Here is a 16858-nt window from a genome sequence, read left to right on the forward strand (position 1 = left end):
GCATTTTCAGGATGATGAAAGATATGAGCAAGCAAGTGATGTTCGGGCACAGCTCAAGTTCTTTGAACAACTTGATCAAATAGAAAAACAGAGAAAAGATGAACAAGAAAGGGAAATTTTAATGCGTGCAGCAAAGGCAAGTGCTTCGATTTTACTTAGATTTACAAAGTCACTTTTGACGTCAAAAGGACAGGGTGCCTTTCATTCTATACGACATACAGTGAAAGAGAGGACTCTGTTTCTAATCTCAGCTTGGAGAGCACATACTTTAGCTAGAGCTCTGTTTTCCACTGTAAATCACGTAATGTAGCCCCCTCCCTGCCCCATTTCATTCCCATAAATAAAAAAAAAAAAAATCTAATTTTTTTTTTGCACTCCTCTGAGCAAGAGAGACTTCTACAATATTTTTATAGTCATTGGTCCTCCATTGTGGACTAATCTCCACACTTGCTTTGAGAAAAGAAGAAACCAAGAGAATAAATCTGCATGAGGCAATATTTGAATTGGAAAATGAATATTTATAGTTAGTGGATAGAGGAAGGGATTTGCTGACTCTTAGAACCTGGTTTTTCTGTTTCTTTAACCGAGCAATTCCCCAATTTGTGTAGGCAACTATAGTAACTGCTAGTGCAAATGTGCAGTTAGCCATTTAACTGGTCATTTGTTCAAGCAGTTACCTGATTTGCATGGGCAGTTGTGGTACCTATGTTCATAATTAGGTGGGCAATTGTATGCCAAAGGGGTAACATTTCACAAAGGTCAAGGTCTAGTTCCTTTTTGCATGCATAGATTTAATCCGTGTTTGTGAATACAATAAATCACAAGCTCTAGTGTGTGTGGTTTGGACCCCTACACAGATAGCCAGAGACATGAATATTCAGATGCTTGGGTGCCATTTGTTTCCACTAGAAGAGGGATGCTCTTTTTCCTTGCTGCATGGTTACAGTGAAGTAGAATTTTTATGGAAGCAACCTATATACTTAAGTCAAATGCAAAATATGAACTGTTTTGCATTCATTGGATGCTGACTCTGAATAAAGAAATTAAAGAACAGTGATTTTTCAGGTATCAAAGTAAAATACTGGAACAGTGAATGTAGCAATGATTTTTGGATTACTAAGTGAAATACTGAATGAATGTATATTATCAATAACTGTACCTTCTGTGATGGGTACCTTAGAAATCCATAGAATCTGGGTGCCATGTGTGTAATGATTCATAAAGTCTTATAGAGACTTGCATTAAGAGAAGAAATTCCAAACTTGGGTACCCTAAGTTAGACACGTAAAGCTATTTTTAGGTATCTACAAAGTGGTCTGATTTTTCAGAAGTGCTGAGCACCCTCTACTCCCATTGAACCCAACGAAATAATTTCAAGAAACTACATATAGTTTAGTGTCCACTTCTTTTGCGATTTTATTAATTTATGTACTACTTTCTCCTATACCCTTTACCAATATACAGTCTCGGTCTAGACAAGAAGACCCAGAACAGCTAAGGTTGAAACAGAAGGCCAAGGAGGTATGTGTTCAGATGAGCATGTCCTTAAACAATCTAAATATTCTCAGAAAATCAGAAGGGGGGAAAAATAATTGTAACTTTTGTTCTGAAAAACATAGATGCAGCAACAAGAGCTAGCACAAATGAGACAGAGGGATGCTAACTTAACCGCATTAGCTGCGATTGGTCCTAGAAAGAAAAGAAAAGTGGATTCTCCAGGATCTGGATCAGGGACAGAGGTAAAGTATAATTATAACTCTTGTATGCAAATATGCTATGGTTTTGTTACCCTGTCCTCTGCAACACTTTCCCTTTTATTATTTTCTTCCCTTGTTGCTGAAAGTTTCCTGAGCAGCAGAAATTATTTTAAAGTGCAGTGAGACTCATTTGATCCAAAGACTAGGGCTAATGTTAGCACTGCTTCCATGAGCAGAACATAATAGAACACAATGGATCAGGCCCAAGAAAGGAAACTTTGGAACTGCTGGCCTTGCAGCATGCTTCCCTCCCAATCCCAGCTATGTTCAGCCTCCACAGCGTTGGAGGAGGCAAACTGGCAAGAAGAGGAGGTAGTGGTTCCTTTCTTTGTGGTCATTTCTCTCTTTACCAAGAGGCATGTGCATGTTAAATAAACAAATAAAATCCTGTAACTTTGTCTCTCCCATAGTAGGATGGAATCCCCTGAAAGGGATTTGGGAAGGGAATCTTCCAGAAGTGAAGTCTATGAGGTTCAGTCTCTAGGAGGATACATGTTCCAATGATGCAGAGAAGAGACCAGGGGAGACAATGCAGTCAGTTACCTTGGTAATCCATATAGGAAGCTGTCTTTAAGCCTATAGATAACTGCAACAGTAGCCAAACTGTAGACTTTCTTTACTGCTCAGCTCTTTGGGTATGTCTACACATAAGCTGGAAGTGTGCTTCCCGGTGCAGGTAGGCAGGAGTGTTAGCTCTGCTCGAATTATCATGCTAAAAATACCAGTGCAGTCCAGAATTTGTATTCGGATGGCTAGCCCAAGGTGCCATCCATTCCAGTCCTGTCTACACTGTTCCTCTCAGGGTGCTAGTTGGAGCAGAGCTAGAGTGTGTCTGCCTATCCACATAGGAAAATATGCTCTCAGCTACAGTGTAGATGTACCCTGCTTCTTTGAGTCCCTATGTGTATTCCACTGTGGGTATGCATATGCTCCGTGTGTCTGGAGCTGGAGAATTTTGAAAGCAGTGTCCGTTGGTCCACACATGCACCCTGGCTCACCTCATGCGTCTGACTGAAGAGATAAAGGAACCAAGCGGGCAGACCGACCACCTCTCCATTTCCTTCTCACCACCATAGGATCCGGGTCAGAACCCCCAGTGTCCAAAGCTTCAGCTTTCTCCTTTATCTGTGACTATTTAGATATCTGTAAATAGTGTTTATAGTACTAAAGTTTTAAAGGTTTTTTTTAATCTGATAGTTTGTGTTTTACGGTTAGTCAGTCTCCCTGATCTGGTACCCATTGGGTATCAGACTATGCCCCTAACTCCAGGCTTCAAAATTTTTGCGTCCGGTCCATGATCCTTCTCAGTCACTGACAACTATCAGTGCTGCTCGTACTGCCTTGGGGAAGCCCACGTTGCAGCAAGGTGCAATATCTGCCCTTTGTTGCCCACTTGGAAAGGATGGAAACTTTGCTGTAGGAAGCACTTAGACCCAGGCTGGGCTACCCTTAAAACCCCCGCCCATCAGCTTGAGTCAGTAAAGAGTGCATCTCCTGCCGCCAGGTCCAACTCAGGAGTGAGGGATTCTACCCCCACAGATTCCTCAATGAAGTTTTACCAGGAGAGCAAGGAGTATTCTCACAAGCACAAGGCTAAGTCTTCCCGCAGATCCACTTTGAAGAAGTTGGATTAAGCCCTGCCTGAATCAAGCAAGTCTTTTAAATTCAGGCTCAAGGAAATTTAGGATGTACTAAGTCTCAGAGGCATGATAAGAAAGCTCACATATCTAGGGCACCATCAACACCTGATCACAATCCAGCGGCAGCCTCCGGTACACTGCAAACCCTGGGATCTGTGGGCACCAGTGAAGACTGATCACCAAGAGCCTCCTTTATTTGTGGTACTATCTTTGATTTTAATGGCTGTGTCAGAGACTCTCTCTACTGCATCTCCAGTGGTTCAGGCGAACAGGGCCCCTCTCACTCTGGAAAGAGCGGAGACCTACACTCTTCCTGAGGATGTCTTTGCTTTCCCAGACCTGTAGTTTCCCGCGCCACTGGGTCTCTCCCTGTTGAGAGAGGCTATAACTCCACCAGGGGAGCTGGCCTTTGGGAGGAGTTTGCCTCCCATTCCATCTTTGAGCTATGATTTCCCGCCAGTACCACTGTTGGAACCAGAATTGGTTGTCACCTCACTGGGAGATTGTCTTGCCTGATGAACCGTTATTCCCTCCTCCAAGACACACCTTCCCAGTCAGAAGACCTAGCCCAGTTTGGGACCAGCCTCCATCTCATCACCTGCCTCATAGCCATTGGTACCCCATAGCATGGGGATTTCCTCATTGCCCATTTGATCCATTTTTTTGGCCATACTGGGGGTTGTGGGATCAGTACCATCCCTCAGAGTTGGTCTGGTAGGGAGTCACTATAAGCAATTCCAGGAAAAACTTTGCAGAATTGCAGGGGAGCTGCACGTTCCTCTTGAGGAGATTGAGAATCCTCAACACAAGCTCCTGGAAGTCCTTCAGTCCTCCGGCTCCAGTCAAATAGCGCTCCCTGTTAACAAAGCCATCATAGAGCTAGCTAGAGTGACCTGGCATACTTCAGCTACTGCTCTCCTATTCCAAGAGGGCAGGGAAACAGTATTGTGTCCCAGCCAAAGGGATGGAATTGCTGTTCTCTCACTGCTCCTAACTCTTTAGTCATCCAGGCTGCAGTGGAGAGATCTAGGCAAGATTGCCCTGATCTACCGTGACTGACAAGGAGGGCAAGTGCCTTGACTTGTTGGGAAGAAAAGTCTTTTCTTGTTCTAGCCTCCAGTTCATGATAACTGACTATGAGGCACTTATAACTACGTATGAGTTCCTTAACTATTCCAAATTCATGTACTTTACTGACACTCCCCCACAGCAGGACAGAGCTCATTTTCAGGCTCTCAAAGAGGAAGTCAAAATGGTTGCCAGGACCACTGTACAATCACAGTAGATATGGCTGATGTATCTTCCAGGACAATAGCTTCTGCCATTGTAATGCTCAGGGAGTCATGGCTCCATATCTTGGGGTTTCGCAGGGAGGTCCAGAACACTGCTGATGACCTACCCTTCAATGAGACTTATCTATTTAATCAGAAGACAGATGAGTCCTTACATACCTTTAAGGACTCCAGGACCACTTCTTGGCTCCCTAGGAATATTACACTTGCCCCAAAGAGAATTCCACCAGCAATCATACAAGCCTAGACTAATGGTTTAACAGTTCTTCCATCAGAGACCTTATGAGAACCCATAAGAGGCAAAGGGTTCAAAAGACTCCCTTCCCCACACCACCTGCAGCAGGTTCCTTATCCCAATCCCAGCTCTCAGCTAAATGTTTTTGACAGTAGCTTGAGATGCAAACCAGTAAGTACAACACCTCCTGATTCCAATGTACCCTTTGGGGGTAATCTAATACTCTTACAGCACCTATCCATTGTTATTGCACTCCCAATGTTGAATGTCATCCATTTTTGCTATATGATAGAGTAATCATCCCCCTCCAAAGCCCTCATCTCCACCCCCTCTCAGGGGCTGCTCTCACAAGAACATTATCAGACAAGAAGTGGAATCTCTCTCTTATAGCAAGGAGTGATAGAGTGGGTTCCTCTTCAGTACTAAGGGAGTAGTTTTTACTCAACTTACTTCCTATTACTCAAAAAGAAGGGTGGTAGCTGGAGGCCCATTTCAACCTCTGCCATCTCAGCCCTTTTATTTGCAAACTCAAGTTTTGCATGGTCACACTGGCATCTGTAATTTCATCCCTGAAAAAGGACCTGTAGTTTACAGCTCTCAACATGAGGAATACCTACTTTCACATGGTGGAAAGGCCTAATCAGAACCTTTCTGCCTATAAAAAGCCTGTTCCTCAATGGGACTTGAATCTTATTCTCTCAGTCCTCAATTATCTTCCTTTTGAACCAGCTTTTTGCTCCATGTCTCTCCTGTCCATGAAGGTCTCATTCCTGGTAGCTGTCACCTCAGCCACAGGGATTGATTAGCTTGGAGTGTTAATGGCAGATTCTCCTTATGCTACGTTCCATAAGGATAAAGTCTCATACTGTTTTTACACTCTAAATTCACCCACAAAGCAGTCTGTGAACCCATTAGTTCACACTTGTGTTCTTTCAAAGACCTCTCTCTTCCTCAGAAGAAAGGAGGCTCCGTTCCCTCAATGTTCAGCAAGCCTTAGCCTTTTACGTGGAGAGAACAAAATTGATAAGGAAGTCTCCTAGACTATTTGTTGCTGTAGTGGAAAGGGTCAGGCTAGATGCTCTCAAGGAATCTTAAAATGCATCGCAAGCTGTATTTTGCTCTATCGACTGTCTCTAATCTTCCACCTCCTCTTGGGGTAAGAGCTCATTCCACAAGAGTGAAAGCGACCTCTGTGGCATTGTTTCAAGAGGTGTGTCTACTTGACATTTGCAAGGCAGCTACATGGTGCTCCATCGGCACCTTTGTTGAGACACTGTGCCTTAGTACAGGACTGCTCTGCTGATTATATCTTTAGGTATGGCAGTCCTTTGTACTCTGCCATTTACAACCTCACACCCTCCTCCTGTTTGAGTACTGCTGGTCAGTCATCCACAGTGGAATACATGCAGGGACTAGAACTTGAAGAGAAAGTTATTTACCTTTATAGTAACTGGAGGTTCTTTGAGATATGCGATCCCGATTTGTATTCCACTACCTGCTGTCTTTCCCATCTGTTTTGGATCTTCTCTGGTTTGTGGTAGAGAAGGAACTGGAGTGGTGGCTGGCCCACCCCACACCTTCATCTACTGAGTCAGGCATGAGGTGAGACCAACATACACTGCTTTCAAAATTCTCCAGCTGTGTGTGCATGGGGTGCATGCGTACAGCTAGGGGACTACACATCTTGAAGAACCTCCAGTTACTATAAGGTGAGTAACTACCTCTTGGAGCAGTTAATGCATTGGGAACCACTGCTATGCAAAAATGCTGAAGCAAGGTAGTTTGAAATCATCACTGAATTAGGCAGCAGGAACATCTATAAAATCGGTATGGTTTCTAAACATGTACTAGCCAGTTTTACAATTTTGGACTAACGCTAGTTTTTGCTGACATTTAAGGACAATCGATTCAGTGGTGGAGATTTTTTTTTAGTTAAAACTTTAACTGTTCAATTGCATTTTCTGCCAGGCACAGTTACTAGGTTTGGGGGCGGGAGGGGGAAGAAGTTGCTGGGGAGAATTACATTTGACTTTGTCAGCAGTGTACTCCATTTTTGGTAACTGTGTGCTTTATGCTCTGGTGCATTTGCAGACTTGTTAATAAACAGGAAATGGAGTCAGTGTTTCCTGTTGAAAGTACAATTTCTGTAATTCTTTTAAGTATTACAACTTCTTGGAGTTGGCAGAGTTTTAAGGGTTTAGTCTGTAATTTTTGACTTGTGGATGGCAGAGGTTGCTCGCTAACTGTTCATGCAAAACTGATAGCAGCATAGAAAGAGTTAAATAGTTCTTCCTGTATATCACTTTCTGTATTAAGCATCGTGTATTCTTTATTGGTAAGATAATTTGCATGAGATCTTTTGTTTCAGAATAGTTCATCTTATGTATTTTATTCAGCTCTTGAAGTAATAATTCTATGACATGCTATGTTATAACATGGAATTGGTTATGCAACAAATATATGATAGTAGTAAATGACATTTTGACCCATGAAAGCGTACAAATAAAAGTTGCCTGTCTAGCCTGTTGACAGAAGTATATTAGTGTTCAGGATTATTAAAATACATGAGGGAGAAAAGAATTTATATAAAAATCGAAGCCGGTAAAGAGATATGGGTCAATTATAACAGTATAAACACAACAGTAAAAATTGCAAGATGCTACATTCTTATCTAAGACTATAAAAATTCATGTGCTCTGAGAAATATGGAATTAAAGCCTGATTGTCATGATATGCAGGAAAAGAGTCACTGGCACATGCAGGTTACAATATAGGCACTACCTATTTCTACATGCTTGACTGTGCAACCTTATTCTCTTAGTGCCATCTAGGCTATGGGATCTATTTTACATTCACTGGGAATGCCTGATGTATTCTGACTAAATCTGGCTAATTTAGTTGTCTCAGATTAATCAGTTACTGGTTAACCAATTAGAAACAGGTTCCCTTAGAAATCTAATCTTTTGTCTGATTAATTAAGAACCAGCTGCTTTTTATGTGATAGATTCCCAGCTGTGCCTTTGCTGTGTTTCACTTGACATTTTTAAATTGAGTTCCACTTGTCACCATTTTTATACAATTTGTAGTTAAGGCATATTACAAGAAGTGTGGAAAATAAGGTTTGTCACTACTTAGACACAGATTTGTAAATGTGAGCTTTTGATGTCAAAGGACTTCTGAATCTTAATTACATGTAAAGTCATCTCTATGTAGTAACTGTGGTGGTTCAGAATTCAATAATACAGATTGCAGTCGGTTTAGGTATTTCATACCTGACTAGTTCATTTAATTAAAAGTTAGCAAAAAATGCTCTTAATGCCTTGTATGCCACAACTCAAACATTTGTGGCCACACCTTTTACAGTGTTAATCTCTATATATTATGTAATACAGGTGTCACTTTCCTTACCTTTTAAAATGTGGTCCTAAGTATTTAAGAGTCTAAAGATGCAGGTAGGCACCTACTAGGAACTTCAGAAGTGTCCAACCTGCACTAGGTGCCTATCTGCATCTTAAGGCTCCTAAACACCTCTGAAAATCCGACCCTTTAGTCCTGTAATTAGGATAATTATTTATCTGGTGAGCCAATGAACATGCTTAACCTGCTTGAAAAGCACAAGTCTGATTTCATGATTAGAACTGTATGGAACTGGGAAGAGCTGCACTGAACAGTATAAAGTACCTGCTAGGGAACACTAATCTCAACCACATTACTTTCTTAATCAATAATGTAGTCTGAGCATGAATATATTGCTTTGCAGTCTAGAGGATTGTATTACAGTCCATTTCTCAGTATCTCATTCACATGGCGTTAAATTACTGTAATTTTTCTTGAATCTTTATTGTACTACTTTTTCTCCAGAACATACCCTATAGTTTCATTTTTTTAAAAAAAGGTATAGCTGATGTTTGAGCTCACCAGTGGAAATACTTGAGACCTTTGTGATGTGTCATTTGGTGTTAAAGTGATATGGAAAAATATGACTATTTACCTATGAGCATGTTCTAAACAGAATGTGCTGTTTGCAGTATTCCAATAAAACAGTGCTGCCTTTCAAATAAAGTAAAATGAAATGGTAACAACATAGAAAATGAAAATCAGCTCTCTGCGTTTTTTTAAAATTCTTAGCAAAACAGACGTCTAAAAGTGGAGTGCATTTCCATCCCACCTGCAAGGTTATTTTGACGTCTTTTAAAAGCATTTATTATAAAGCAGCAGTACCAGTCAAGACAATAAAGCCTTTTTAAAATTAAGGCACAAGCAGACTTCTTGGCCTGTGAATGCCATCTGCTGGTCATAGCACTTCTCTACATATATCTGAATTAGCCTGTAACAAGGAAACACTTGACAGCCATCCATGTGCACCAGCCTGTTTTTCCAGTCTAGTTATTCAAACAAGCTCCAGTATTTTATTTCTATAAAACTGGTAATATTAAATTAATTTGACAAATTTCTTAATAAGGCATTTTATGGAAAATTGTTTGCTTTTGCTGTTCATATTTATGCTGTCAGCATAATGTAAATCAGTGAGCTTTAAAATGATGTATTGCATTTTACTGTGGCTTGCTGTAACATTTTAAACACGTGACTACTCTGGTCTCAGTATTATATTTAATTATAGCATAACGTTTCCCCCTAATTTCTTCTCTACTTCTGTAGTTAATGTAATTTTGCCTTTAAAGCCTCTTTACATTGTAGCATTGGCACTTTCTCTGCCATTCCCAGGCTTTCTCCAATGGGGTCCTTAATTTTTACCTTACTTCTTCTTGCCCCTTTTTCCTATTCTTATTACTATATATGTATATGTCTTCATGTTGTCTTAGGTCTAAGAAGCATGCTCTTCCCACTGCAGCCAAACCAGTATTTAATCACACAGAAACTCTCTTGCAGAGAGTTAGTGCAACAGCCTCTCTCTCCTCTCTGGAGACTTGTCTGTAAAATAAACTGATGTTCTTCTTTGAATATGTGTTATATGGATCCCAGGGTAGGTGTGCGTGCGCGTCATGCATGTGAGATTGTATTTTTTTTGAATAGCAGTGTCAATTGGAGCCTGATATGCATCCAGTGCAGCCCTCTGTGTCGATTCAAGGGCTTAAGGGACAGAGCAGCCACAACCCTCCTGCGTTTCCCTTTTCCCATTGCACTGCCACAGGCGGTATCTGGTGAGTGTCCAACCTGCTACCTTTCTTAGCTTCAAACGGAATCTAGGAAATGAGGTTGAGGAAATACTACTTGACCATCCTCTTTGATTTATTCACTAATTTGGATGTTTTCCACACACACACAAAAATTTACTTCCCTGGACAGTGGGGTAAGGCATCTCATGCCAACTGCCAAGGTAGTCTCTAAACCATCAGGATTTAAGCCCTATCTGACATACAGTGGACTCATTCCTCTGATTAAAGCGTGTAGCCAATGCCTTTTCTGTCTGGGAGAGAACCACCTGCTTGAAGAGCTTGGTGTGTAAATCTTTCTTGTCAAGGGACACGTGGCTGAAACTACACTTGCTTGATCAATTGATGGACGTCACCTTAGACCCAGTTTCAAGGAACCCAAAGGGTTATACTCAGCAAGTGCTCCTGCAAGCAGACACACACCACTGCATGATCTAGCGATGAAAGGAAGGTAGGCAGGACAATTCTGGCAAAACTGATACCAGCCGCATCCATGACGATCACACTAGTACCAGGGCTGTCAGCATCAGGCACTGCTGTTTCAATACCGAAGCAGGCTATCACTTCCACACTAGTACCGTCAGAGTTGGCATTGGCCCTTCTGGGACTCACGACCTCATCGGATCTGGCACTGGTGCTCAGTATAAGGATGAGACCGAAAGGAAGGGCTGAGTGGAGACCACACACTATGCCAAACATTAAGGAGTGATGCATCATTTCCTCTCTGAGATAAAGGCACCTAAGTAATCTGCCAAGGGAGTGGCAGTGAGTAAGCTGGCACTGTAGGCATCAGCACTGATGAAAGCACCAGCAGCTGCAAGGATTATGGATTGAGGTACTACCCTTCAAGATCCCCCCCCCGAGACATCGATGGTATCAGTGCGGTGTCGAGCTCACAACTGAAGCTGGATATCACTCCTCAGCACAGCTATTTGAGGAATACCATTTCTCATCACCAGACTGCCCTTTCTCCCCATTGTTGAGCTGGGATGTCTCCCCATTACAGTCTGAGAGCAACTCTAGACCAGGTACTAGAGATCCTCTCCTAGCACGGCCACAAACAAGACAAATGACGTTGGGCTGACCAGCTGCAGCTGCACCAGTGAACAATGTGAAGTTGCATATGAACATCCTGGAGCTCAGAGCTATTGGACTGGCCTGCATAGGGTGCTCCTACCAGTCTTCTGAAATTTGTTCGTGCTGATCTTCAGACAACACAATAATTAATTATGCACTACATAAGCAAACAAAAGGACACCTGCCTTTTGTGTCTGGAGGCTATCAGGTTCATCAGAGTGGGTTGACCCGTGATCTTTCTTATCCCAGGAGTCAGCAACGATCTGGCGGACTTCCTGAGCAGACAATCTTTGACCAACCACAAATGGTCCCTACACAGATCCCTCATAGAGCCATGTAATGGGGTGTACCAGACCCTTGAAGGCCCTGTGGTCCTGCCATACCATGTCCCAGAGAGGAAGAGAAAAGAAGTCCTCCAAGTGGCCTAGAGTGGTTGTGGGGAAGCAGCCAATGAGGGAGGCCACAGGGAGCAGCCAATCAGGGTCCAGCAGCCTCATATAAAAGGAGCTGTAGGGTCAGTCAGTCAGTTCCTGGCTGGAGCTGGAGGAGTGTAGATGGTGTGCCTGGCTGGCTGAGGAAGCTACAGGACCTTGGACAGCATGGTGCTGGCAGGGATCCAGGAAGCGAGAAGGACCTCCAGGCTGGCTGCTGGGACTCATCCAGAACAAGGCTCTGAAGTAAGGGTGAAGAATGTGCTGGGGCCGTGGGGAAGTGGCCCAGGGAAGTGTAGCCACTATGCAGTTTAGTTAAAGGGTTGTGGTAGACGACTGCTATGTAGAGGGCCCTTGGGCTGGGACCTGGAGTAGTTGGTGAGCCTGGGTCCTCTTCCGCGTCCCCCCCCCCCCTCGCCACATTAGCCATTGGGAAAGTGGCCTGGACCTTGTGGGAAATTGTGTGTGTGTGACGGGGTGATTAGCAACTACAAATAGAGCCATTTGGAAGCCAGCACCCAGGTCACTTAGCTCATTAAAGGCATCAGATGTGGTTAGAGTGGGAGGGAGTTAAGTAGTTTGAGCAGGATTGGAAGAACAGAAGTGATCATTTGCACCTGTAGAGAACCTGATAAGCTTGTGAGGTAATTAGCTCACCACCTGGGTAGCTGGGAGAAGAAGGCAGTATAAAAGGCTAGAGGTGTTAAAGAATAAGAGGGACAAAACACCTGTCAGGGATAGTCTAGTTTACTTGGTCCAGCCTCAGTGCTGGGGGATGGACTTAATGACCTCTCAAGATCCCTTTGGGTTCTACATGTCTGATTCCTGCTGGATATTGTTTCAGGCAGGAGAGTGAGTGAGGTTCAGGTACTTATGGCTGAACCCACCGCTATAACATGTTCCGTAGGGACAAAGTAGTGCTGAGACCTTCTCCAAAATTTATTTGGAAGGTGGTCTTGAAACCTGATCTAAACCAGTCAGGTAAGTTTATTTGCCTTCTACCTGAAACCACACTTGACACCAGGAGGAAAAACTACATGCACTTGATGTTTCCAGGACTTCACTTTATTATATTAACAGGACCAGATCATTTAGACTGTGGGCAATAAACTGCCAGGATGTAGCCAGACATTCTAAAGGTCAAGCCATCTCTTCACCGGGGATATCACAATGTATCTCACTGTTAGCAGCTGGCTGGTGACGTTTAGTAGGAAAAGTACAAGACCACTCCACCAGAGCACCAGCAACACTGTCTGCTTGCTTCTGGAATGTGCCAGTATTGGAGATCTGTAAAGCAGCAACATGGAGTAACTCACTGACAGTTTGTCAAATACTGTGCCTTGGACTTGTAGGTCAGATGCCAACATTGGGAGAACAGTACTACACTCATTGTTCAACTGATGCAGCTGGAGCTCCTCACTACCACCATCCTGAGGGCATACGTAATGCTCTCATATCACCCACTTTCAGTGGGATCCACACTGACACATACTCGAACTGTTACCCTACAGTAACTGTGGTTCTTTGAGATGTTTGTAGTCAGTGTGGATCCTACAACCTGCCCTCCATCCCCACTTCTTGGAGTCCTTGGCTACCATGGGCATCTAACTGAAAGGGAACTGGGGTAGGGTCATGGTCACTTTGCTCTTTATGTCCTCACATGGGAGTAGGGATAGCACCAGATGCATGGGTGCCCTGCTGGATCATGTTTAAAAAAAAAAAAAAATCCAATCTCATGCACCTGTGATACATGCACTCCAGCAGGGGGAGCCCTACTGACTACCGCATCTTGACGAACCACAGGTGCTGTGAGGTAAGTAACTGTTCTTGAGTTAATTCTGTCTTCTGTTCCCCACTTTTGTGTTTTAAGTAAATTCCACCTGACTAATCTGCACACAGGAGACCAAACAGGTTGTGCTATTTGGTGGGAAGAGTCGAAGCTAACCTGACAGTGCACTTTCAAGAAAAGTTGATCTAAAAACCAAAAGCACCTGCGTGATTCGAGCCTAAATCCCATTGAAATTCAGTAGGAATTAATGTCCTACGGGTGAGATTCTGTGCTGCACCTCAGGGGAGGAGGGTGGCAGCAGCAGTGGGCTAAGGTGGTTTTAAAGCACATTTGTGCCTTCCTGATCATGGGCTGTTCTCGTGTCCCTGGGGACATTTCTAAGTTATGGCAGTTGTGGGCCAGGGCCTGCCCCTGACACACCCTGCCTTCACCAAGGCTTGTGAAGGGGTCCTCAGAAGGCAGCTTTTATGGCAAACTTCCACAGTCCCTGCATTGGGGGAATTCTCCCCCTGCCAGACACAAGTCTTTAGGGACCCTTTACCATAAAAGTCCTTTTACTCTGTGTAAAGGTGTTGGAGTGGGGGTCAGGATCTCATCCTAAGTCAATTTTTAAATTGGGACTGAGGAGCCTAAGTCCCTCAGGCACTTCTGAAAACTTTACTTTAGAGCTACCTCTGTGCAGTACCAGTATCCACTAAAGAGTGTTAAGGGACATGATTTGAACAGTTTTTCCCAACAGATGATGTGGACAATAAAAACTAGATTTTTGCAGGTTGTATAGTAGAACAATGGGTGCTTCAGTCTAACTGAGCGATGCTGCTGTTTGAAAATAAAATATCTCCCATGTCTAATTGTTATCCCAAATTTGACATTCCTACATGTACCCCAGAATTTGAAAGTACTGCAGTCAGCAACTTTGTATGTTTAGCCAGCTACCAGCTGAAAACCAAACATCACATAGTTGGGAAAATCTTAGGCCCTGAGAGGCCAGGCCAAATAGCTGCATGTTTGCAGTTTTGCTATCAGAATGGGAGTATGGGATAAAAAGTGAATGTATTGTGAGAATAGAAGGAATGTTTGGGTGGCCAACGTTCGTCTTAGGCACCTCTGACACTTCTGATACATAAGGTTTTTTTTATTGTTTTTGATAAGCGATGAATAGCTTTGCTGAAATTAACCTATAGTGACTCCTATATGCTTTGTTTGAAGTTAGCTATAAAAGATTAGATGAAAGAATTTGCTTTGGAGCAATCTGAAGAAGCTTTCTTTGGGCAAGGATCTGACAACTAAGTTCCCCAGCAGTTAAATGGAAGGAGGGCCCCCTGAAGCCTGGCTGCTGATCCCTCAAAATCATCGAACTTTAGATAAATACAGATGTTTTGAAATTCTCTATACCTACTGCAACTGTGTCTGTGTGTGTGCTTAATATCTAATAAAGCAGTTTTAGGTAAAAACACTCTGGCTTGTATCAATTATCTGTCAGATGGATGAGCTGTGCCCCCATTAATTTATTCCTGATGACGCCTGGAGAGAAACAGTAAAGTTACCACTGCTTTAGGTTCTGAAAACCTTGGGTGACATAGCATACAGTACTTTCTATGAGAAGTCCCTTGTTTTATATTACACCTGTTTGTAGAACTGTCACAAGTTCTTGTCACAAATATTCTCTGTGGATGTTTAAACATTCTGACTCTAGCTTTTCTTCTCACCTCCAGGGGTCCAGTACAAATACACCAGTCCCAGGCAGCTCTGGAGTTGGAACAACCAGACCATTTACGCGACAAAGGATAACGCGGGTGAACCTCAGGGACCTCATATTTTGTTTAGAAAATGAGCGAGAGACAAGCCATTCACTATTGCTATACAAAGCATTCCTTAAGTAAAATGGAAAAGATCAAGGTATTTTTGACAGAGAGACGCCTGAGGACATTTTTTTATAGATTTGCAGATTACGCCTTTTTGTAACAAGCAAATGGGATATTGTTTCAAAAACAACCACCTCTTTACATGGAACAGTTTTTTATTCTTGTTTATAAAAAAAACAAACTCTTCAGTACAAGAGAAATACATTTCTGTAACAGTGAGGATACTTACAAGGCCTGTGGATACTATAAATGGACAATTAAACTTAACTCATCTCTTGATTGAGTGGCCTTCTTGCCAAACAAGCCATATATAAAGACTGATGGAATCGTTTAGCAAATAACTAGCTACCCTTTGTCATACCTGTAGCAGTTTCAACATTAATTGTGCATTTTAGTTCAGTTTTACTTAACTAAATTGATTATATAGGTATATGTCTACAGCAGATGACCTCATTTCATTTTAGCTTTTTTTAAACAGTCAGTTAGCAAAGCAAACTGATTTTTAAGAATATTTATCTTTCCCCAACATGTTCAAATTCTAGAGGGATATACAATTAATTGAAACATAACCTCAATTTTTAATCACATTATTGCTTATTAGAGGCCCTGAAATCCCATAAAGGAGGGTTACTTCTGAATGTTTTTATCAGCATCTGTAAAAATGCATTTTATTTGCTATAGTTTGTAAAGCTGTAAAGTTTGAAAAAAGAAAAAAGGAAAAAAAAGAAAGAGAAACCTTTTCAGCATAAATATATTTTACTTGCACTGTGTTTTTAGCTAAAGTGAAAGCTTAGATTAAATAAAATCAAAGTTGAGAGGAATCATCAAAAAGACTCTTTCTCAGTGTGAATCAAGTGTTGAAAAATGGTTGGTGTATTTTGTCAGTAATTGTACATAATTTTTGGCACATAACATAAAAAATGGCTATGTAAACTATAATTATTTTGCTAAAAGACTGTATGCAAGCTGTGGGCCTACTTTAAAGATGTCCAGAGCAAAGTCCCTTCTTTGTACCTATTTTTTTATTACAAATATACTAATTGGTTCTTTATATTTTCAGAGGTTATTGTATTAAATTGTCTATTGATAGTACTTTTATGACTGTAAATACTTTGGCTTTCTTCGTGTGAACTCTCATGTTAGAATTTAACTCTCTTGCGTGTAAACTGAATGCTGATCAGTATTTTTTATCAACACCTGACAACTGTTACACCTTTTATTTTGTCTTTTAGGAAATCCTGTCTTTCCATTTTTTTCATGTAAATTTTGCACAGTTACTTGTTCATATGTAAATATTTTACTTTCAAAAATGAAGTTTTTAATTGCTATTGTTTTATATAGGATTGAAAGAAAATTAACTCCTTTATTAAAAACAAATTTATCTGTATTTGCTAATGCATTTTCACTCTCTACATCTTTCCTCCTCCTGGATTTATTTTTCTTAGCACAGTAATAAGATCCTTCTCTGTGAGGGGATGCTACCTTCCAATGATGCACTTTATTTCTTTTAAGCTTGCTTGCTTTAACCAATATTTTGAAGGCATACAGCTACCCTTGCTATGAATACAGAAATTTCACTGTCCGCCTAAGGCGTTCTG

At 41.9% G+C, this 16858-nt stretch overlaps 1 protein-coding gene across 2 annotated transcripts in view; it reads left to right on the forward strand.

Annotated features, from left to right (window-relative positions):
* Positions 1-16555, forward strand: part of TAF4 (TATA-box binding protein associated factor 4) — a 66068-nt gene extending 49513 nt beyond the window's left edge. For both annotated transcript variants that reach the window (XM_073309179.1, XM_073309180.1), the window contains 4 exons: positions 11-136; positions 1465-1521; positions 1620-1739; positions 15111-16555. In XM_073309179.1, coding sequence (XP_073165280.1) covers positions 11-136; positions 1465-1521; positions 1620-1739; positions 15111-15278 — 471 coding nt within the window. In that variant the 3' untranslated portion in view covers positions 15279-16555. The remainder of the gene's footprint in view (positions 1-10; positions 137-1464; positions 1522-1619; positions 1740-15110) is intronic.
* Positions 16556-16858: the final 303 nt, after the last annotated feature.

This window comes from Lepidochelys kempii, chromosome 13, assembly GCF_965140265.1.
Source record: "Lepidochelys kempii isolate rLepKem1 chromosome 13, rLepKem1.hap2, whole genome shotgun sequence".
NCBI lineage: Eukaryota > Metazoa > Chordata > Testudines > Cheloniidae > Lepidochelys > Lepidochelys kempii.